Source organism: Benincasa hispida, chromosome 5, assembly GCF_009727055.1.
Source record: "Benincasa hispida cultivar B227 chromosome 5, ASM972705v1, whole genome shotgun sequence".
Lineage (NCBI taxonomy): Eukaryota > Viridiplantae > Streptophyta > Magnoliopsida > Cucurbitales > Cucurbitaceae > Benincasa > Benincasa hispida.
The window spans coordinates 47,735,903-47,761,274 of record NC_052353.1 but is presented as its reverse complement, the minus strand read 5'-3'; the positions used below and the strand labels follow the sequence as shown (position 1 = coordinate 47,761,274).

The 25,372-nt window shown below is 34.1% G+C and overlaps 1 protein-coding gene across 2 annotated transcripts; it reads left to right on the top strand.

The window, feature by feature from the left end:
- The first annotated feature begins 8,639 nt into the window (after positions 1-8,639).
- LOC120077556 (homeobox protein knotted-1-like LET6) lies at positions 8,640-13,139 on the top strand. 2 transcript variants are annotated; one of them, XM_039031479.1, is made up of 6 exons: positions 8,650-8,793; positions 8,908-9,290; positions 10,090-10,245; positions 10,379-10,454; positions 12,450-12,694; positions 12,869-13,139. In XM_039031479.1, the coding sequence occupies exons 2-6, from the start codon at positions 8,940-8,942 to the stop codon at positions 13,070-13,072; spliced, it is 1,032 nt and encodes a 343-aa protein (XP_038887407.1). In that variant the 5' UTR covers positions 8,650-8,793; positions 8,908-8,939; the 3' UTR covers positions 13,073-13,139. The 2 variants fall into 2 exon arrangements, with proteins under 2 accessions (XP_038887406.1, XP_038887407.1); XM_039031478.1 differs by having other exon boundaries at positions 8,640-9,290.
- The last annotated feature ends 12,233 nt before the right edge of the window (positions 13,140-25,372 follow it).

Sequence of the window (25,372 nt, the reverse complement as noted above, 5' to 3'; positions counted from 1 at the left end):
TTTTTTTTAGTAGAATTTTGGAAGAAGAAAAAATTTATTAGTTGATTTTAAAGTGGAGTAAAAATGATTATAAATATAAATAACCAGTAAATAATCTAAATCAATTTAGAATTAAAAGATTTTTTTTAAACAAAAAAGCAGGTGTATGAATATTCGGATGGCTAACAAATCTGTCCGTTAATTGAGCTTCTTACTAGAGTTGAAATAAATGAATATATGTGAATGATGTGATTTATTACTTATCTAGTAAGTATAAAATATTAATTTATTTATTGAATTAACTTTCACGAGCTTCTATGATGTTGATGATGTTATCTTGGAAACCTGTATAAGTATAACTATGCACAGTTTTGTGTAAACTCACTGATATGATGAACCTAACTTTATAAGTTTATACTTTCAAATCTCCCATCTCATAAGTCACCATTGTGACGTAATATTCTTTAAAATTTGTGTGAATTTATAGTTTGTTTGAAAACACATATAACCTAGTTTTTTAAATTAGAAATTCAATGAATAGTTCTCAAAGATGAACATATAATTGCATTTTTCTAATAAAAATGGACTTTTTTTTTCTTGGTAAAAATAGAGATTGAAAATACATTACAATAAAGTTAATTAAGTGATGCTACGACAATAATATATAATTTTTTTTTTACTATTTGTGAGTGTTCTCGGAACAACTCGTCTGACCCTACAATATTTGAGTCTCAAAAAAACCTGTAAGATATTAAATCCTAAATAGATGATCACTATATATTAAACCCATGACATCTTAGACTTTTATCAAGGTTATGTCCCTTTATTTATTACTAGGACAAGAAAATAAATAACTTAAAACTTTATATAATGCATGAACTTTCTTGGAAGTAATACTTAGTGACCTGATACATTAGTTTGTAGTAATTTTGTCTTTATACTTCTAAATTTGGAACAACTTAGTCTTTGAGCATCAATTTCATTTTTATACTTTACATTTTGTAACGAGAAAAATACTATTAAGTTTAACACATGTAGATTTGGTAATCTGATTGGGAGTCAAATTTGGTTATAAGTTATAAAAACTAAGTCGTGACATAATCAAAATGAATTATTAAGTCTGTTGAAGGTTGTCTAGAGCAAGACCCAAAGCTCACGAATGATCCCAAATTCAAAAGTGTCGGGAAGTGTGTATCTCAAAAGACAGACGTTAGTATTTAAATTATTTTTATCTCAGGTAAATTAAGGATTAAATCGTTTATTAACTTGATTTTTAATCGATAAAATATATAATTGTAACTGAGATTGTAGCTGTTGAATTGACATTACTCATATCATGATTTAAATTACTATTTGGCACCTGGTGAATAAACTGTTTAATGGACAAATATGATATTTTAAAAGTACTTAAGTACCAAAAAATTATTATTTTAAAGTGTTTTTAAGAGAGAAAAATGGGAATTAAATAGGAAAAAAGAAAAGAGTAGTGAATATGAAAGAAATGGGTCTGAAAAGGAAGTAGGCAGTGAATATATATGATAATGAAAACGTGTCGTCAGTGATGGATTGAAAAGATGGGATGAATAGATAGACACAACTTGCCATCAATCACTACTAATTAATGGTTCACATTTCATTACCAATCAACTCTTACATTTTTATTTTTATTTTCTTTATTATTATCCTTTTCCCTAAACAACAAACATAAATATTTCTCGATCACTTTTCATCTTCTTTACTTGTCTCATTCACTCTTTTTAACGTTAATTTTGATTCATGGTATTTGAGTCTCATGGCCTTGTTTTGGATTTAATTTGTCTCTAGCTATGATATGTGTGGTCATTAAAAGAAATTAAAAATTTATGATTAAACTTCTGATAGAATCCTAGGAAGAGAATGAAGTTTCTTGTATTTTTTTTTTCACGATAATATGACATTGTTTACTTTAAGTATAAATCTAAAAAGTTTTATTTTGGTTTTCATTGAAGATGTGCCACATACCAATAGAAATTAATAGTATTTTTCATGGTATATTTTTTATCAGAATCTTTTTTCTTATCTGATTAATGTATGGGTTTTAATCGTATTTATAATATAGTCATTTTTTAATCAAAACATAAACTGTGGAGAAAATATCAAAACTTTCTCTAAATGTACAGATACACTTATTTTCAATCTAACATTTAAGTTTCACTTAAAACTTACTAATTATTTTTTAAATATCATTTGTGTTTGATGAAGCTAAAAATGGACCAATTGCAGATTTATATGTTTGGAAAAAAATCACTTGAGTACCTTGAAAGATGAATAAGCTGAAAATTGGTGTGGTGTCAAGTCATCAACACTTCGACGCTCAAGTCAATAAAGGGTTGAGATGAATAATGGTATTAGATAATAGTATGGGGTGCTTTTGGTGTAGCTTTGACAAATGATTTTATTTGCTTATACAAATTTAGTATTGTGTAATGAACACTTAGGCTAATAATGTATGTTCCCTCATTAATTCATAAAACCGCTGAGCCATTACGCTTCAAATGGTTACAATACCACTACACGAATAAGATGAATTCCTTAATCGGATTCTATTAAAAAAATGAAATGAATTCCTTAATCGAATAAATTACCAACGCATTACTTATTCAATTTAAAACTCCTATTGTCATATGCAAATCTATCGAAAAAAGAATGGACGATTTTCTATGGGAATGTGTTGAAAAAAGGAGAGGTTCACACTTGGTCGAATGGGATTTTATTACTGCTCCAAGAGATAAGGGTGGTTTAGACATTGATAAAATTAAATTTACAAACGAAGTTTATCTAAATGGATATGGCGTTTCCATACCGAACTTCAAAGCTTGTAGACGCAATTAATTGGTAGCAATTACTCTAACCCCCATGGTGGTTCCTTGCCTTCTCAATGTAGGTCTTATAGTGCTAAGGCACCTTGGTTTTATATCTCTAAGATCAATAAGAGAATGAGGGCCTTTATATAGTGGAAAATTCAAGATGACTCTAAAACTTTTTTTGGAAATTGGGTTACTGATAGACCCCTTAAAGAACTTCATCCAGTTTTCTTTGCCCTATCTTCCAACCCCAATATCATGGTTAAAGAAGCATGGTTTGATGATACAAAAGGGTGGAATTCTGGCTTCAGAAGGCCTTTAAATGGTAGAGAAGAAAACCAATGGAATCTCATCACTTCAAATTGAGCTACTCCTAACTGTGATGTTGGTCATGACATTGCTACATGGAATTTAAACTCCAATGGACTTTTTACTGTGAAATCTGTGAAGACTTTTTTTAAATAGAAGCTTGCCCATCACTACCCACATCCAGGTTGGTTATCTTTGGAAAACCTCATTACCTAAAAATATAAATTTTTTATCTAGTCTATATTGCACAAAGGTATAAATACAAAATATAAATGTCAGGTTCAACATCCGAATTGCTACCTCGATCCTAGCTGGTGTATTATGTGCAAGAAACGTGGGGAAGCAGCCAATCATTTATTTTCAAACTGCTCTTACTCGGCTATTATCTAGAATAACATCATAGCTACTGTGCCTTTGAATGCCCCTGTGTCCTTGATCCATGGTTATTACTAACTCTCCTACTTCTCAAGCTAAGATTATCACGAGTAATCTTTTTGGAACTGGACTTTGGTGCATGTAGTTGGAGCGAAACAATTGGACGTAAAAATCTAAAAAAATGTCACAACAACTTTGGGGTGATATTTTGAATATGGCTGTTGTTTGGTACTCTAAATCTACTTTATTTCAAAACTATGATGTTCCTACTATCGCGCTTAATTGGAGGACTTTCTTGTAGTCTTTCCCCATTGTATTTCTTAGAGCTCTCCTCTAGCTCATTTGTACTGCTTTTTGATGATTTATGAAGCGCATTGATTGGGATATGATGATGGCGCTTCGAGGGTGTTAACCTAGTTAAGATATCTGAGTGTGTCGAAGAGATCTCCACGGAGCGGGGCAGGGCCAGGGATGCCATTCCCCATCCCCGTCCCCTTTCCCCATTTCATTCCCCATCCCCCATGAAATTCCCCATGGGGATCGGGTTCCCCGAGGGGAATTTTTCCCTGTTACCTTTTTTTTTTTGTAAAAAGCCAATTAATTTAAATCATTAATGTGAGCAAATTTTAATTAAATAATAAACTTTATTACTAAATTGTTTATTATGTTATTTTTATATGACAATTTGAATTTAAAGATAAATTACCCAAATTTTGGCCTAAAAAAGCTAATTAATTTTTTTTAGTAGAAAGTAATAAATATAAATCAAATTATTCACATATATAATATAAATTTAAACATATTCATTATCTTTCTCAATAAATAATCAAATTTGAAATTTAAATGTAATATTTATATAATAATAATAATAACATAACATTAAATAAATATACTAAATAAATATGCAAAAGCTAATCAGGGCGGGGACGGGGAACGGATCGGGGGCAGGGACGAAGACGGGGAATGCCGTTTAGCTCACAAGAAATTTTTCTCCCCTACTCCCTCCCCCATTCTCCGCCTAATCGGGAAATCCCTGTCCCGTCCTCATGGGAAAATTGGATATCTCTAGCATCGACTGATCCTTTATCTTTGTATATTGTTCAAAAAAAAGTATTTTCTTAATTTTTCAAATTTGACTTAATTTTTAAAAATACAATACAGAAACTGAATAACAAAAATATATAAATTCATAAACTCATAATCCAAAATTCAAAATTTAAAAATCAAATATAATAATCAAATTGAACATATATATATACTTTGAAATTTTGGATTTGTAAGGGCTATATTTTATAATGAGGCAAACAAGAGTGTTGTTTTTAGTATAATGGCTACAGGATTCGAATAGCAAATCTCTCGGTCATCAGCAAACATTTATACTAATTGAATTAAACTCATCTTGATAGGCAAAAATAAAAAATCAAATATAATTATCAATGAGGCTAATTAAATATATATATATAAACAATGAAGTTTTGAATTTGTAGGGTTATATATTTTATAATAAGGCAAAACTCAAAAGTGAGATGAATCATATATCATCAATCTAAAAAGTTGGATATTTGAATTTTAAGAGTTGAAAATAATTGAAGATTTTTCTTTTAAGTATTTCTTCTTAGTTTAGTAACATTTTTGAATAAAGTAAAAAGAAAAATTATACTATTGAGCTATTAATTTTGTTATATATTCAACTAATTCCATTTAAAATAGAAAAAAAAAATCACGATGCGACTCTTTAAATATAGAAGAAGACAGAAAGATGAATAACCACTCATATTAATGAAAACTTGCGACTATAACTTTCATTTCAACATTTTTTTTAATATTATATTTATTTATATATTTGAAAAAGTATAAAATAGATCTAGAGAGAACATAAATTGATTCACTCATAAAATTTTAGGATTTTAATCAATACAATCATTAACTTGGGGTTTAAGTGATACAGCTAAATATTTAGGGTTTTAATCGATACGATTGTTAACTTGAAGTCTTAAGAGTATATTTGCTTTACCTGTTTTGTTATTGAATCAAACTGACATTTAATGTAATGGTTTGTTTCACAATATTTTACCTTTTAAAACCCATGATACTATTATTTTATGAACTTTAAAACTTATTTAATATTGGTTTTCAAATACCCTTCATACAAGTGGGTTTAAGATGAATCACGAAAATATCACCCAATTATTTAATAAATTAATATAAATAATCATTATTATTAATTTTAATTAATTATTAAATATCTATATTATTTAGACAGGATAGAATTTAACTAATACATTTACGATTACTATTCTATTTTATCTTGATTATTTGATACAAAATTTTATAACTAATTATTAATATTATAATTAATTAATATTTTTATAGTTATCTTTAGTGATTAAATAAAATAGCTAAATTAAAAGCTCATGGCATATATAGCCAAATAAGGCTGCAATATTGCAAAAAATAGTAAAACTTAAAACTGATGGTAAATATAACAAAATTTACTTTCAACTCATAGAAATATCTAAAAAGCCGATTGAATCCACAAAAAAGGATTGAATACACGAAATTTCTAATTTTAGTGATAGACAGTAATAACTCCGTGATGTATTTATTTGATACTTTATTTGTTTGAGATTTGTGCTTTGGGATCAACTTATCATTTGTCTTTATAGGTAGCCACCTCCATAATTTGAAGTCAAACAGATAGTCAAAATTTATAGTATTCAGATAAACCTGGATGGAAGTACCGCTATAGAATTATAGTTATGACTGAGATAAACCATTTTATTGATAGACAAAGAAAACTATTCTAACTACCATTTAATATCCATACATGATAAAACAATATCAACCATCTCTAATGGGTTGTTTGGGAAGTTGGGATTTAATTAGAATTACTAAGAATCTGAGGGGTGTAAGAATGAGTGAGGAATCAAGGTTGGAATTGAAATGAGATTGTGAAGTGTTATGGTGGGAAAGAGGGTTGAATTGATAACTGTGGCAACGAAGTTTGGCATTACAAGTCGGTCCCAAGATGCTCAATTCAAACATGGACTTTAATTACATTACATTACAAGCTAACTCCATTGCAGGCCTACAAATAACCTCTAAGGGGGTGTTTGACGCGCAAATTTGGAATCTTAAATATGAGAATGTTAAGTCTGGCGATTAGATTGGGAGGTTTAGGTAGTCTGAATTTTTGAAAACTATGTTTGAAGTGTAGATTTTGGAAGTAGAAGTTTGGATTGCAAGTTTTAGTAGCCTAGGAATGAAGTGCAGATTTATAAATATTTAATTTGTGAAATATTTTCTTGTATTTGATCACCTGTTAGATTTTAAATTAGTTTAACATTTTCATCTTGATTATTTTAATATAGTTAAATTTAAAATAAACTAAAAAATTTAAAAGAATATTTTTTAAAAAAAATTTGAAATAGAGATTTTGGCTAACATTATAATTTTATTTAATCGATTATTTTAATAATTTGATATTTTAATCTTACTACATTTTGAAATAAATTTCATAGACTTTTGTCACTTTAACTAATTTGAAAATGATCAATTTTTTTTACCATAATACACTAATTTAAAATTGAAATAAACTAGTATTTTAATATTAAATTTAGTTATTGAAAAACTATACTTTTTTTTTCTTATCAAATTACATTTGAAGAATAAAAAATCATAAAATTTTGAGTTTTATTGTTTATTTGGTCGCTAAGTTATTTTAAACATTTTAAATCTTTACATTTAAAAAATGATTCTAAGTTGTCGAGCTAGTTAAATTAACCAACAAAAAAAATATGAAAATATTATTAAATTAAATTAGAGCTTTTAAACATATATAGTCCTACACATATAACCTAAATAAATACAACTATAAAATCATAGTCCATTGACATATTTGGAATGACTTAGAAAAAAATATCTTTCAAAAATTCATTCTTAATCAAACACTTTTGATAAAAACTCAATAAAATAAAATAAAACATACATGTAATTCAATTATTTTTTAAAAGTGTTTCTATATACAAATTTGTCTAGTTTGTTATATACGAAGAGTATTTTTATTAATGTTTTTCAAGATTAGTTGGTGACGGTCGCTGGAGGTGGCAGTCGGAGGGTGGCTAACACAGTTGGTGGCCGAAATTTTGCCAGTTTGGAGGAAAGAGGGTTGTTAGAGGTTGGTCGATGGTGGTCGGAGTTGGCCAGTGGCGACTAAAGGTTGGCCGACAACGGTCACCAAGGTAGCGATCGCCAAGGTGGCGGTGGTCGTCGGAGGTGGCTGACAGCGTTCGCCAGAGGTGGCTATTGGAGTTGATTCACAGCGTTTGCTAGAGGTGGCTACTGGAGTTGGCTCACGACAGTCGCCAAAGAGTGGCGGCTAGAGTTGATTGGCAGCGGTTGTCGGTGGGAGGTGGCTAGAGTTGACCGCAATGGTCACCAAAGGTGGTGTCTCGAGGTTGGCCAACGTACTTTCTAGATTAAATTAGAAAAAAAAAAAAAAGGAAGGAGGTAACCTATGAGCTTGAATAGTAAACACTATTCAAACTCATGGGGAAAGAATGTAATAAGCCAAGATTTCCTAAATCTATGCCCTGCACAAGGGTTGGGCTTACGATGCCTAACTCATCCAATCCCAACTCTTGAAACAAACACCCTCTAGGAGTGTGTTTGGTCCAAGGAGTTGGAAAGTCGGAGTTGAGAAGTCTGCTTATTTGGCCTAAAGAGTTAGTAGATCATACTACTAAAAAGACATCAATTCTATATCTTATCAACTCTTCACATTGTAAATCCGAGAGTTAATAACTCTCTAGTCTTCATAACTTCTAACTCCTCACTATTTTACTCTTTATCCTAAATACCTCCTAAGTATTGGATATAAAATTGACAATCACATTGTAACGTTGAACTAATCTTCCACTCACTCAGACCTATTTGAAAAGAAATAAATAGTAATTATTAAAAAGAAAAAAAAAAGGTGAGTGAGAGATGAAGAGTGTGTAAACAGAAGGGTGTCTCCTCCAATAGCACCAAAAAGACCTTTATTCCCATCAATCCCACCACACTTTGATTATCCATTTTGATCCCTTCAACCCCTCCAACTCCCTTCTTATTACCACATTTACCCATAAAAATTATTTCTTTCTTCTTAACACATCTTTCAATATTACACTTTCCCCCAAAACTCACTCTTCTTCTCTAAAAAATCCCAGTCAGAAAAAACCCCCCAAAACAAAAACTTCACTCCTCCTCATGGCTCCAATGAACGAGGTTCCATTCCATCGGGAAGGTAAACCCCAAAAAACAAAATTTTTCTAATCAATTTCTACCCTTCTTTCTCTTTCCATTTCACATCTGCTCGTGTGAACCAAAATAAAGTACGAAGAACACTGTTTTTGTTAAGCTTAAATAGCGGGAGATCAAAAAGGGAAGGCCATGGAAGGAGGAGGATCCAGTGGTAGCAGCTGTTCTTTCATGGCTACTTGTAACAGTACCACCACCACCACCAACAACAACAATTCTAACACTCCCATGATGATGATGTTCAATAGTAATAATCCTCAAACATTGGACGACAACAACAATAACAAGATGTTCTTGCCTTTGTCGTGGTCTTCTTCTACTTCCAACAATAATAATAATGCTCAAACTCAAAGGGTTTCTGCTTTTGTTCCTCATCCTCATACTAACAATAATGATGTTCTTACTACTTCAACTTCTAAAGCGAAGATTATGGCTCATCCTCTCTTCCCTCGCCTTCTCGCCGCTTATGTCAACTGTCAAAAGGTTTGTAAATTTACCGTCATCTATCAACTTAATTTATTATTTATTTATTGTTTTGGTTGAATCAATACTAGTAAATTAATTGTAACTCTTAAACTTTAGGGTTGGTAAGGTCTTTTTTTTACTAACCTATTTGTTGCAATTTTTTCTTGATTATTATTTATTAGGTCTTCTTGTTAATTTCCATAATTTAAATTTAAAAAAATAAAGAAATTTAAAGATGAGTAAAGAAAGTAAATTTGTTGGTAAGATTTTTTTTTCTTTCTTCTTCTAACCTATTTGTTGTTATTTCTGCTTGATTATTATTTATTAGGTCTTCTTTTAATGTTGCGTAATTTAAAATCAAATATAAAGAAATTTAAGATCAAAATGAGTGCAGAAAGTAAATTTTTTTCCCCATCTTCTGACCTATTTGTTGTTATTTCTTATTTATTATCATTTATTAGGTCTTCTTTTAATTTCCCATAATTTTAAATCAAATGTAAAGAATATTGAGAAGATGAGCAAAGAAAGTAAAATTTCTGGTAAGATTTTTTTTCATCTTCTAACCTATATGTTGTTATTTCTTCTTTATTATTATTATTATGTTTTCTTTTAATTCCCCATAATTTAAAATAAAAAATAAAGAAATTTGAGAAGATGAGTAAAGAAAGTAAATTTGTTCTTTAGATCTTTTAATTTTTATGACTCATCAGCGTAAGCTTTTTGGTTGAACGATTTATACGGAGTTGAGATTTAATTTTGTATTTTTGTTATGAGCGTATGATTTCATGTGGGTGTGTGTGGAATGTTGTTGGTTCAGGTGGGTGCGCCACCAGAAGTGGTGGCGAGACTAGAGCAGGCGTGTGCGGTGGCAACGGGAAGCTGTAGGGCGGCGGGACGTGGGGATGATCCAGCATTGGATCAGTTCATGGAGGCTTATTGTGAGATGTTAACCAAATATGAACAAGAGTTGACCAAACCTTTTAGAGAAGCNGTCATGGGTAAAAAGTAAATAAAAAATAAAGAAATTTAGAGATAAAAATAGTGTCTATAGACTTGATTTTCAAAAACAAAAAATAAAAAAACCAATTGATTACACAATAGAACTTAAACCTTTTAGAGAAGCAATGCTTTTCTTCTCAAGAATCGAGTCTCAGCTCAAAGCCTTGGCAGTTCCTTCTGATGGTTACTCTCTTTCTCTCTATTATTATCCTTAAAATCTCATATTATTTTAATTTTTATAACATTATTATATTATATGATATATTGTCCTTTTTGACCCTTCTATTAGATTATTATGATTTTAGGTGGGTAATAATATAGCTAATGGTTTTGCTCTGATGTGTCCTTTTTTATTCATGTTATAATTGCACATCAAATCAATGTTCAGAAATAAGTACTGATCACAAAAGCTCGAGTCCAAAAGGAGATTAAGATAAAGACTTATTTTTCTTTTCGGTAATTTTATTTTTGAACGTAAATAACACGTTAAAGATGTATCAACCTAATTGAGACATTTTTGGTGCACCTTTCGATCTCTTTTTCTCATCGTATTTTGTTGGAAAAAAAAGAAGGTTGTGAAAAGATCATCGAAGAACTAAACATGCATTGTAGGTTTAGGCTTAATTTGTTTGTTTATGATCAGTAGGTTAGGATTCAAGCTTTTCAAGTTGGTTTTGGTTCCCTTTACTTTGAGGGAAATGACTATGGCTAGCTAGCTACAATAGAAAAATGTTCTCCAATCATATTTATCTTATGATTTGGAGAGCTTTTTAATATGCAGTATAAATGTGGGAAGTGGGGATTTGAATTTCTCACTACCAAAAAATTTGAGTACATCTATGTGTTAGGCCATCTGATAATTTAACAATTTAGCTTTTAGGATGTGTGGTTCTTTTCTCTCAATTCTTTTACAATGATTTTCGTTTTTCTTGATGGCGAATTTGAATTTGACTTGTGCAAAATTCTTGAAATAATAACAGAAACAAGTTTGAATTTTGTAAATATTTGTAAAAAAATAGATAGCAAAAGAAAGAAACTCATAGGTGAAAGTGATCCATACAAGCTAAGCTTAGTTATCAAGACCAATAACTAAGGTCGGTCCTTTTGTTTTTAATTTTCTATTTTTTTAAATTATTTTGTTTCCTCCTAATTTCTTAGGATGGTTTTCAGATTTTTTTTTTTTTTTTTTGTAGAAATTTTGAATTTTTAGCAAACAAAAATAAGTTTTTAAGTATTTTTTTTAGTTTGACTTGATTTTTTAAAATATTGGTATGAATTAAAGTGAATAACAAGATAAAGTAATTTGAATGTAATCAAAATTCTTGTGAGATGTTTTTGAACAATTTCTCTGAAATGATAAGATAGGGTTTTCAGTTGAATTAGCTTAGAAAAGTTTAAGAATGACGGCACACATTTACCCTTATATGTTAGAAAATAGTAAAGTTTTTTATTTTTATTTTTATTATTTTTTTATTTTTTAGGTAGAGAATTAAACCTTTTACCTAATGTGTTTATTAAAGATAAATTTATGCTGAGTTAAAAGAATATTTTATTTAATAAATTATGTTAGAATGATTACATATATTTAGAAGAAATTACTCCAAATGTGACTGCCATTGAAATTATAGTCCCTGTTGTAGAGATTAGATTTTTTTTAATAAAATTATACATGGAATATAGTTGATAACTTTTGACCTATTTCTTGTTCATTATCTACTAATTTCACCATTGAAAGTAAAAATCTTGACTCATTATATGCTGTCTTTAGGTTGGTTTCAACCTTTATAAAGTGAAAGGAGAAGGATTTTCTATTTTAAATGATTATTCATTTTGAATATAAATTCTCCCTGGAAGAAAGTTTGAACTTATGATGTGACCCAATTTTTTTTATTGGTTTAGTTATATTAATATTTAATTAATCAAATAAATTTTCTCTACAACATTATATTAATAAACACAAAAATAATGAAAAATTAAGTAAAGTACTTTATTGAGGTCAGCTAATTTACTAATGTTGTCATGTTGAAATAGGACAGGCTCATTAAGCCTAATAATTACTACAGCTCTAAGAAATGGTCGTGTGTTTAAATGTCTGTAATATTATTTCTTTTTCGAACCACAAGTATTTAGATGTTAAAGATATGAATGGTTGTGTTCTGAAATGGATGTCTGTCTTAGGTTTTGAGTTGGTCAGGCAAAACGAGTGCTCGAAGGAGATTGAGGTCGATATGAACGATAACTACATCGACCCTCAAGCCGAAGAGAAGGAACTCAAAGGCCAGCTTCTACGCAAATATAGCGGATATCTTGGTAGCCTAAAACAAGAATTTTTGAAGAAGAAGAAGAATGGAAAGTTGCCAAAAGAAGCTCGACAACAGTTGCTCGACTGGTGGAGTCGACATTACAAATGGCCATACCCCTCGGTATAAATCCCATTGACATTCATCTTACTTTCATAAAATGACTACGTGCATTAGAATCATATATATATATATACACATAGTTGTTTATTATGAACTCTTATTAACTTTCTGGTGTGCTCTGTATCGTTTGCGTCGTTGTACGATTAACGTGGTCGAAAATGTTATCGAGTGTAGGAGTCGCAAAAGGTGGCGTTAGCGGAGTCAACAGGGCTCGACTTGAAGCAGATCAACAATTGGTTCATTAACCAAAGAAAGCGCCATTGGAAGCCATCAGAGGATATGCAATTTGTGGTGATGGATGCTGCTCATCCACATTACTATTTGGACAATGTCATATGCAATCCTTTCTCTATGGACTGTTCTTCCACTCTTTTCTGATGAGATATGTACCATTTTAATATTGCTTTTGCTTATGTTAATTAATGTCATTTCCCATTTTGTTTTAGATTATTCTACATTTTGAACTTATAAGTTATAAAACCCTTTCCTTCTTCTTATCTCTTAGTTTAGGCTAGCTCCTTGTATTATTGTATGTGTTTTTAGTACTAATTTACCAATGGCTACTGCTTGCTAAAGAAGCTGATCTTTTGCCATTTTTTTAAACCTTTTTATTTCCATTTTGCTTGCTTTTTCTAAGTTTATCTTCATAGGACAATTGGAAATTTTGGCACCATATATCCAAATGAAACAAAATTTCTAGCAGTTGAAGAATTAATTTGATTTGAAAATGGTCAAGACATTGGTATGAACAACCATAAAACCCTAGTATACATTAAAATTAGATAGTTGGAAAAATTAAGTAAAAACTTATATTATATAAAATGATAAAACGACAAATTTAATTGTTTCTTTAATGATTGTTGAGATTTGACCATGATTCATTTGAGAAACTAAGTTGCATCTAATTCAATGCTTCTATTTTCTTTTTACACTACCAATTGAAAAAATTGAAAAAAAAATTATCAAACGAAATTTTATTATTAAGTGTTTTTAGATTGGACAAAATATGAATGTAGACACCAAATGCTTTTGTTGTTATTATGGAAGAATAAGATTGACAATTTTATAAGATTGTTGTTACAAAAAAAAACAAAAAAAACAAATAACTCTTATGGAAGCTACTTTTAGAAAGAAAAAAAAATCATACTTCAAAGTTACCAACTCGGTTATATAAAAATTAATCGAAAATATATAGAATTTATTAAGTTAAACTTAATTAATTTATTCAATTTCAATAAATTAGTTGACTAAAATATATATCATTAATGCTAGCAATAACGTAGTTCAATTAATAATATTATCAATCTTGTGATCTGAGGTTCGATTCTCTCACCTCACACTTAATTACAACACCTTTGCAAAAATATATATATAGAGAGAGAATAAGTAATGCATGTAAAAGTGTAAAGATTATTTTAGTTTTAAAATAGTATTTAGTTCTTTAATGAAAAAAGCTTTAATGCAAATATTTACCTGTAGGAGAGACTTGGAGTGGATTGAAGAATTATCTAGAAAATATGAAAAAAAGTATAATTGTAAAGAAAATTCTAGAGAGACATTTGTAACCATTAAATATTCTAGAGATATTACTTGTTGGCAAAATCTTAACCATAGATTTAAGGCTGCCAACTAGTATAAATAGGATAGATGTCCTACCATTTGTATCAAGCCAAAAAAAATTAGAAGTGCTCAAGAACACAAGTAGCCAAGAGAGGGTGTGGCCACATTGTTCAAGCCCCGGAATCAGCCCTTAAGGAGCAATTTTTCTACTTACCCTAACATCAGGGAACGAGTTAATTCTGTCTTGTGTAGTTGTATTCCTAGCTCCCCAATCAGACAAATCCCAAAATAGTAGGCATATTGGATCGGCGATCTGGCCATTCTCAACCATGCAAATCAAAGGACCGTCTTCATAGGAGTTCACAACTCACTCAGGATTCAGGTCATGTCATCTATGGTCATCTTGGTGAAATGTAAGTCTTTAGTATTAACGACATTATATAATGAGACTAGTCATTTCGTGGTTCAGTCTTATACAAACTCTTTGTATAAGATACCCCGCTCACATGTCTCCACATGAATGATCAGGATTAGATCATTTGTAGCACTTTACAACACTTGTAACATCTATAAAGCGGGTCATATCTGTAGTATCACTAGGATAAGGTACCCGACCTATATGTCTCTACATACACGTTTCAATTACATAAAATAACCTAGGATATTGGATTGAGTGTATGCTCATAAAATAACAATTATTTTAATAATAACAATTTGTTTATACAAGGTTTACAAACTATAAGAATACAAGAGAGATTTAGGACACCAATCCCAACACAACTAATATATGGGCATGTTGAAATTGACTGACTAAATGACAAACCAAGACGAAATAAAGAATTCTACAGTATTTTAGGAGATGAGTGACCTGAGACTATGATGCCACAAAGAAAACTCTTGATTTATTGAAAACCCATAAAGTTTTTGAGATACTTGAGGTGATGACAAAGTTGAAATGTTTGGAATGAGATACAGGCCATTAATGCATTTGCCTATAAAAAACAAAAATACAATTATCAAGATAAAATTGGCTAACAAACAGAAGATTAGGAGGAAATCATAAAGGATAATAAATAAGTCTGAAAAACGATTCTTAATAGCAAGTTTTAAACATCAAAACTAAAAGTTAAGAGAAACATGAAAAGAACTCTAAATTTCATGAGCGGAAGCGTTAAAACTAGTCACAGTGGCTCGATCACGAATTCCGTCGATGCATCTCTACCCTTACCTGAAACAACAACATGAGAAAGAATGAGTACAAAATACTCAGTAAGTAACCCCACCACTAGGGTCAAGCTAGGCATCTATGTCCTCTAGATACCTACCTCTGGTGAAACATATAAACTGCTCTAGTCCTCATGGGACACATATACACATGAAACAAAAAGAAGACTGAGTTCTATCCTATTGTAGTTAACTATGCCCACTACCTCTGGTGAATCCCGAAGGAGACACAAACTGGTGAATCCCGAAGGAAACACAAACTGGTGAATCCCGAAGGAAACAAAAACTGATGAATCCCGAAGGAAACATAAACTGGTGAATTTTGAAGGAAACACAAACTGGTGAATCCCGAAGGAAACACAAAATCTAATGGGCATCTAACTAATCAGTAAGGACACTTGCATAGTCTCAGCCTCATAATTATCACTATATGAATCTATAACATACATATATACCTCAACATCATGGCTCTACAACATACACATATACCTCAACATCATCAGATCAAATACAACCATATGGAATCACATACAATCTCATTACTAGCATTCAAGTGTCTATGTGCACAAATAAATATTTCAGATCTCGTACTAGAACATAGTTTGGTCATATTATACTATCAGTCTATCATGCTGTCATTCTGTCATAACATTCATTTATCATGCTAGCATACATCTAATTCCTGGCCCGTGGGCAGTTCCAGTAGTAAGATTACTTACTCCGAGTCGATACTCCACAGATAAAAATTAGACCACCAAACTATAACGGCAAATCCAAAGTAGCGATCCTACAACAAAACAACTCTCAAATTTCAATTGAAACCACAATTGTAAGCCGACGCGGAAGGGTGACGACAACCGGTGGCGAAAAACCTGGGGTGGCAGACGCGGCTTGAAGTGGTGCTTGTGTACGATCGGTGCTAGGCGAACGACAGAGGATACCGACCGGACGAGTGACGCGTAAAGAAGCTCGGCTGGACGAGCTCGAAAAATTGGGCGAGCGTCTCGGCTCTCGACGGAACGCAGCGGACGCCTTCGGATCTGGGCTCTTGACGGAACACAGCGGACGCCTTCGGATCTGGGCTCTTGACGGAACACAGCGGACGCCTTCAGATTTGGGCTCTCGATGGAACGCAATGGACGAGGCGTCTGCTCTGACCGGCTGGCGCGCTGAGGGGGCTTCGAATCGCAGACAGATCGTCGGCGTCGGGTTCGACGAAAAACTGAGCTGTCATCGACGGCTAGGTTTTCTCAAGGGGGGCGTGCAGTGAGGTTGAAGAAGAAGAGTTTAAGTTTTGTTTATATAAAAAGAAAAATAATAATAAAAATAATAATAAAACAAAAACTAAAAAGGAAATAAAATAAACTTTATTTTATTCCTTTCCTTATTCCACTTTATACTATTAAATTCATTTCCTTCCCAAAATGGAATTAATTCCTGTCATTAATTTCCAAATTGAATAAATTCAACGCCAAAAATGAAATTCCGCAACTACACTTGACTTCCAAAATTCCAAAAATACGCTCAATAATAAAAGGAAATACTGAAATTACACAAAAAAATAAAAAATATATTTGGGGTGTTACATTCTTCCCTCCTCAAAGAACTTCCATCCTCGAAAGTTCATTCCTGAAAAAGTTCCAGGTACTAGCCTTCATCTCGTCCTCCCGCTCCTAGGTAACCTCATTGAACTGGTGATTCTGCCACAAGACCTTCACAAATGCAATTTCCCGACGGCGCAAAGTCTTTACCTCTCTGGCGAGGATCTCTATAGGCTTCTCCTCGTAGCTCAAGTTGTCATTCAACTGTAAGGGCTCGTAGTCAACTACATGGGATGGGTCTGTCACATACTTCCTCAACATCGAAACATGGAAGACATTATGAACTAATGACAGTGCTGAGGGCAATGCCAATCGGTAAGCTACGGGGCCATCTCTCTCTAAGACCTCGAAAGGTCCAATGAATCTCGGATTCAACTTCCCCTTCTTGCCAAACCTCAGAATACCTTTCATGGATTTCACTTTTAAGAACACTTTCACACCAGTCTCAAATTCCAGGTCGTTACGTCTTACATCGGCATAGCTCTTCTGTCTACTCTAAGTTGTTTGCATACGAGCCCTGATCTTCTGTATTACCTCATTCGTGGTCTACACCAATTCAAGTCTTAACAATTTCCTTTCTCCTACCTCATCCTAACACACAGGGGACCTGCAACTCTTCCCATATAGGGCCTTAAAGGGTGACATCCCAATAGTGGATTAGTAGCTGTTATTATAAGCAAACTCCATTAAGTGCAAGTGAGCATCCCAACATCCTGAAAATTCTATGGCACAGGCACGCAACATGTCTTCCAATATCTGATTCAATTGTTCTGTCTGCCCATCAGTTTGTGGGTGGAAAGCTGTACTGAAATCTAACCGGGTCCCCAAAGCTGCTTGAAGACTTTTCTAGAAATTAGATGTGAAACGAGGGTCTCTGTCTGACACGATGGACACAGGCACTCCGTGCAACCTCACCACCTCGTTCAAGTATAACTGTGCCCACTTATTCACTGAAAAGGTGGACTTCCCAGGTATGAAATGTTCTAACTTTGTAAGTCTGTCTACCACAACCCATAATACAGTAAAACCTTTGACTGTCCGTGGCAATCACACGATGAAGTCCATAGACACATTCTCCCACTTCCATTCTGGTACACTCAATGGCTGTAACAAGCCTGCTGGTTTCTGCCTCGGAGCTATCACCTGCTGGTACACCAAGCATTTATTGACGAACTGTGCAATCTCTCTTTTCATATCATTCCACCAGTAATAACGTTTCAAGTCCTGATACATCTTGGTGCTGCCGGGGTGAATCGAAAATAAGGAATTATGGGCCTCTGCCAATAACTCATCTTTAATATCACTAACTGCTAGCACGCACAAACGTCCCTGATAAAGGAGGGCACTTTCTTCTGATACTGAGAATTTGCCATCCTGGTCTAACTCAACCTTATGAACTCTCTCTCCAAATAAGGGTCGCCTCGCTACGCATCAATAATCTTCTGCCTTAGACTCAGTCACACTGACAGCTGTGATAACTGTGCTGTAACCCTTCCCACTGTCACTGCAATCTCTGCCCTTTCCAATTCCCTGCACAAGTGGGTCTGTCTGGTAATGAGGCTGCTGAATGAGCCATTTTTCTGCTTAGAGCATCTGCCACTACATTTGCTTTTCCCGGGTGGTACAAAATTTCACAGTCATAATCCTTCACCAGCTCCAACCACCTTCTTTGCCTCATGTTTAACTCTTTCTGAGTGAAAAAGTACTTTAAACTCTTGTGGTCGGTGAAGATCTATATCTTCTCTCCATATAAGTAATGCCTCCAGATCTTGAGAGCAAAAACCACTACTGCTAACTCCAAGTCATGCGTGGGATAATTATGTTCATGTTTCTTTAGCTGACGTGAAGCATAAGCAACTACTCTGCCCTGCTACATCAATACGCATCACAACCCCTTTTTGGAAGCATCACTGTAAATGAAAAAACCACCTGATCCATCCGGTACTATAAGAACTGGGGTTGAAACCACCTCTGCTTGAGGTCTTGGAAACTATTTTCACAAGCCTCATTCCAAACAAATGCTGCTTCTTTTCAGGTCAACTGAGTCAATGGGGAGGCTATGTGAGAGAAGTCCTTTACAAATCGTCTATAGTAGCATGCTAACCCCAAGAAATTGCGCACCACACTGACTATGGTTGGACGAGCCCAACTTGTAACTGCCTCAATCTTTGCAGGATCCACAAAGATACATTCCTTCGATACTACAAGCCCTAGAAAGGACACCTGCCTCAACAAAAATTCACATATAGAAAACTTAGCATACAACTTATTCGCCCTTAACGTCTCCAAAAATTTTCGCAAATGCTCCTCATGCTCGGCCTCTGTCTTGGAATAAACCAAAATGTCATCAATAAAAACAATCACAAAGGTCTCGAGGAATTCCTTGAACACCCTATTCATCAAATCCATGAACACTACTGGTGCATTTGATAGACCAAACGACGTCATTATGAACTCATAATGTCCATACCTCGAACGAAAAGCTATCTTGGGTATGCCACTGTCCTTTATTCTCAGCTAGTGGTATCCTGACCGGAGATCAATCTTAGAGAATATCGTAACTCTCTGCAACTGGTCAAACAAATCATCAATCCTAGGAAGGGGATACTTTTTCTTGACAGTCACCTTGTTCAGCTCTCTGTAATCAATGCACAGACATAACGATCCATCCTTCTTTTTCACAAACAAAATAGGTGCACCCCATGGTGATACACTAGTACATATGAAACCCTTGTCCAACAACTCCTGCAATTGGACCTTCAGTTCCTTCAACTCTTCCGAATCCATCCTATATGGAGCCTTCGAAATAAGGGTTGTGCCTGACTCCAACTCAATAGCAAAATCTATCTCCCGCTGCGGGGGCAGTCCGGGAAGATCCTCTGAAAAAACATCTAAAAAATCCCTCACTATTGGCTCCAAGTCAAGGTGACTTCAGTCCCTCTAGTGTCCACCACATTGGCCATAAAGCCCCAGGCTCCTTGGTCAAATAGTCTACTGGCCTTCAATATTGAAATCACTTTGGATAGGACTACAGTCCTAACCCTTTTAAACTTAAACCTGGCTCCTTAGAAGGGTTAAAGATGACCTCCTTACGAGAGCAATCTATGCTGGCATGATTAGCTACTAACCAATCCATGTCCAAAATCACATCAAAATTGCGCATATCTAAAATTATCAAGGTTACATCTAATGCGCGATTTACTACCTCTACTTGAAATGCTTTTATCTTTTCTGTAGTTAACATGATCTCTCCTGATGAAGTGGAAATGGAAAATGAAAATGGTAAAGGTTCTGAGTTTAACATGGCATGCCTTACAAATACAGCAGATATAAACGAATGCGACAAACAAAACGAAAGCATGGTGCCCTAAAATGGGAAGCGTACCTATCACCACTGTGCTTGACTTCTCGGCCTCACGCGAGTGGTAGAGAACACTCTACCCTGCTGCTGCTGACGACTCAGGCCCCCCTGAAATGAGCTTATGGGCTGGCCCCTGTGCTCAGGCACGTTCCTTCTTGGGCATCTCTCTGACATATGCTCCTTCTGGCCACATCAAAAATAGATCCCAAAACCGGCTAGGCAATGTCCCTAGTGTCGCCTACTACAAATAGTACATATCGACCTATCTTCCCTGTCAGTTACAACTTAGGAACCCTGCTGTCCCCACTGACGAGGAGTACTCACTGTGTTCTGGTTCCTCTGCTGATGCTCAAGAGCCTTGGGCTCAACCTTCCTTTTCTGACCTGCGGAGGTCCCAATCTCGAGCAACCTCCTGTATTCCTCTCCCACCTGGGAGTAAGCATCAATCCTCACGGTGGCCTTTAGTGCCGCAGCATACGTCTTGAGGTCTAAGGCATGCACAATACCTTGCAGTCCGCTCCTCAGGCCCTGGATGAATCTCTCTGTCCTCGCTGCCTCGATGGTTACTAGTTCAGGAGCAAAGTGAGAGAGTTTATCGAATTCCTGCTCATACTCCTCTACCGACATAACTCCCTGTTTCAATCTCTCTGTCCTCGCTGCCTCTGCCTGCTTGTTGTATCGATTGTTGTCTGAAAAATACTTCTCATAAAAGTGCTCCTTGAACTGCTTCCAGGTAGCAAGCTCCCCACTAGTATCAATCATCTTCTCTGCTGAATGCCACTAGATTTCCGCGTTACCAGTCAATATGAAAACTGCGCATTGAAGCTTGTGCTCTTCCGGGCACCTCATAAAATAGAATATTGTCTCAATAGATGACAACCACATTTCTGCCTTGGTGGGGTCCCCCAACGATCCATCAAAGGGGCGAGGGTCATACTTCCGGAAATCCCTCAGATGTTTAGCCTCAAGAGACAGGCCCTGCATGTCTCTATCCTGCGGTCAGGTGTGTTGTAACTGCTTGGGTGGCATCGATTCCTCCTGAGCCTGGGTCTGGGTAGTTTGTCCTGCCATCGTGCTACGAATCAGCTCATGCAGCTTTCCCATTAGAGAAGATGCAACAACTTCACTAATTCTAGCTTCCATTGCCTTTTCATCAATTTGGGTCACAGGCGGATTTGGAGCTGCCGGAACAGTTTGGCTACTCTCAGCTCTCTCTGCTTGCACTTCTTCTCTAACTGTCTTTCTTGTTCTAGGTTTAGGTGCCATGTCCTGTCATGAATTCATACGTTAACTAGCTATTTCTGGGTCTTTCTGAGAAATCATGCATTTAAAACACTACATCATTGTTCTCATATATGCATTGAAACTTTCATTAGTAGGACGTACCTGGCGATGATGAGGGATCCGTTACTGGGCCACAGGGACTATCTAGACTTACGTAATAAGTCATGAGCGGAAGCGTAAATCATAAAGGATAATAAATAAGTCTGAAAAACGATTCTTAATAGTAAGTTTTAAACATCAAAACTAAAAGTAAAGAGAAACATGAAAAGAACTCTAAATTTCATGAGCGGAAGCCTAAAAACTAGTCACAGTGGCTCGATCACGAATTCCGCTTGTCCATTGCCCGTGCATCTTTACCCTTATCTGAAACAACAATATGAGAAAGAATGAATACAAAATACTCAGTAAGTAACTCCACCACTGGGGTCAGGCTAGGCATCTATGTCCTTTAGATACCTACCTCTGGTGAAACATATAAACTGCTCTAGTCCTCATGAAACACATATACACATGAAATAAAAAGGAGACTAAGTTCTATCCTACTGTAGTTAAGTATGTCAACTACCTCTGGTGAATCCCGAAGGAGACACAAACTGGTGAATCCCAAAGGAAACAAAAACTGATGAATCTCGAAGGAAACATAAACTGGTGAATTTTGAAGGAAACACAAACTGGTGAATCCCGAAGGAAACACAAAATCTAATGGGCATCTAACTAATCAGTAAGGACACTTGCATAGTCTCAGCCTCATAATTATCACTATATGAATCTATAACATACATATATACCTCAACATCATGGCTCTACAACATACACATATACCTCAACATCATCAGATCAAATACAACCATATGGAATCACATACCATCTCATACTAGCATTCAAGTGTCTATGTGCACAAATAAATATTTCAGATCTCGTACTAGAACATAGTTTGGTCATATTATACTATCAGTCTATCATGCTGTCATTCTACCATAACATTCATTTATCATGCTAGCATACATCTAATTCCTGGCCCGTGCCAGTAGTAAGATTACTTACTCCGAGTCGATACTCCACAGATAAAAATTAGACCACAAACTATAACGGCAAATCCAAAGTAGCGATCCTACAACAAAACAACTCTCAAATTTCAATTGAAACCACAATTGTAAGCCTTCAGGTCCAAATCCAAACTATCAAGAACTTACTCACAGAATGAAAATCACTTCCACCTTCCTCGACGGTGCCTCCTTTGACTTCCAAACTCTTTGACGACTTTAGCTTGAAACAAAACCCAGCAAAGGCGAGTCATAACACTGAAACACAATATTAATGGCCAAGAGAACGAAACAAACTGACACAACCTTACCCCAACAGATCTGACAAAGACCAAGACAGACCCGACATGACAGGGTGACAACAACCGACGGCGAAAAACCTGGGATGGCGGACGCTGCTTGAAGTGGTGCTCGCATACAGTCGGTGCTAGGTGACGATAGAGGAGATCGACAGGACGAGCGACATGCAGAGGAGCTCGGCTAAACAAGTTGGAGAAATTGGGCGAGTGGCTCTCGGCGGAACGCAGCGGACACCTTCGAATCTAGGTTCTCGGCGGAACGCAACGGACACCTTTAGATCTGGGCTCTCGGCGGAACGCAGCGGACGAGGCGTCTGCTCTGACTGGTAGGCACGCTGAGGGGGCTTCGAATCGTCGACCGCTCGTTGGCGTCGGGTTCGACGGAAAATTGAGCTGTCGTCGACGGCTAGGTTTTCTCAGGGGGGGCGTGCGGTGAGGTTGAAGAAGAGTTTAAGGTTTTTTTTTATTTTTTATAAAAAGAAAATAATAATTAATAATAATAAATAAAACTAATACTAAAAAAGGAAATAAAATAAACTTTATTTTGTTCCTTTCCTTTTCCATTTTATACTATTAAATTCATTTCCTTCTCAAAATGAAATTAATTCCTGTCATTAATTTCTAAATTGAATAAATTCAATGCCAAAAATTAGATTCCGCAAACTACACTTGACTTCCAAAATTCCAAAAAATGCCCTCAATATTTAAAAGAAATTACTGAAAATTACACAAAAAAAAAATATATCTATATATATATATATATATATTTGGGGTGTTACAATATTGGTAAACTAATTTATACTTCAAATGAATTTTAAATAAGTGTCTATCTATAACTATTCATGCACTAATAATATATACTTGAAATTGAATTTTGAATGAGTATTGGTATACTACTAATATAACAATATTATACTTAAAATGGATTTAAATCGTGAGTTATATACTATTGATATTGGGATGTATATCATAAAGCCTTGTAGTTATATGTTATTTGATATAATGGTTAATTATTTTATATATGCAATAATCCATTAAAGAAAGACCCAATGTTATTTTATGTAACTTAAACATGTATGTATTTGACATGCAGATGGATCATGTTTAAGTAATAACATAAATGGTTTGTAGTATATGGATAGTTTGCGTACAATTGTAAAGTATTACAAACGATTTGATTCTAATCGTTCATGTGGAGACATGCGAGTAGAGGTATCCTATACAAAAAGTTTGTATAAGACCGAACCTCGAAACAATTAATCTCTCTTTATAATACCGTTGACTGAAGAGATTAAAAATTCATAGGATGACCATAGGTAACTCTACCTCAATCCCGAGTAATTTATAAACCCATGTCTATGAAGGCAGTCCTTTGATCTGTATGGATGAGAGTGGCAAGATTTGACGAATTAATGCCATTTTGGAGATTTGTCCGAGTAGGAAGTTGGGAACATAACTACACAAAATGAAATTCACTCATTTCCGTCTTTAAGGCAAGTAGATGAATTGCTCCCTTAAGTGTTGACTTCGAGTCTTGAACAATGGGGCTCATCCCTCTCATTGGTGCAAAAGGGTCTTATTTATGGTAGGACATAAACAGGTTGTTAATTAGAGGATTGGTGAGATTTAAGGAGTTAGATGTAATTATATGGGTAAAACGATAATTTTATCCACCTATAATTAAGAGCAATTCGTAAAGGGTCGACTTACTATCGATTGGTTATATCTGTGAACATAACAATATATCTATAGTGCAAAAAGTGCAGCTATCGGTCTTTAGTGAAGTGTCGATAATTTATAAATGGTGATTAATTTAATTAAAGAGTTTAATTAATTAATCTCATATTATTTGAGCTTCTAATCTGTAGGTTCATAAGGTCCTATTGTTAGCTCATTAAGGATAAAACAAGGAATTAATGTTTTTGGAGTAGTTCAAATTATTCAAATTAATTAAGAGAATTAAAAGTACTTATGTGATTAATATAGAGTATAATGTCTATTTAATATAGTATATAGCTAATTATAAATATGATTTATAATTAAAACTATATAATATGTGAGAAATGAATATTTGAATAAGATTCAAATATAAGTTATATGAATAAGATTCATATCAATATTATAGGTTAAAAAAATAATATGAATAGATTCATGTTAAAACTATAGGTTATAAGAGAGATGTGCATTTTAATGTGATTAAAATCTATATTATATGATTGATTAATTAAGAGTTAATTAACTAATAATTTAGTAATATTATAATTAATATAATATTATTAACTCCCCATGATATAGGCATTATTTTT

Excerpts from the sequence above, each read along its gene's own strand:
- LOC120077556 (XM_039031478.1), top strand. The coding sequence starts at position 8,940 with ATGGAAGGAGGAGGATCCAGTGGTAGCAGCTGTTCTTTCATGGCTACT. Across the intron at positions 10,246-10,378 it reads AATATGAACAAGAGTTGACC|AAACCTTTTAGAGAAGCAAT; the intron begins AAACCTTTTAGA and ends ACAATAGAACTT. Across the intron at positions 12,695-12,868 it reads ACAAATGGCCATACCCCTCG|GAGTCGCAAAAGGTGGCGTT; the intron begins GTATAAATCCCA and ends TATCGAGTGTAG.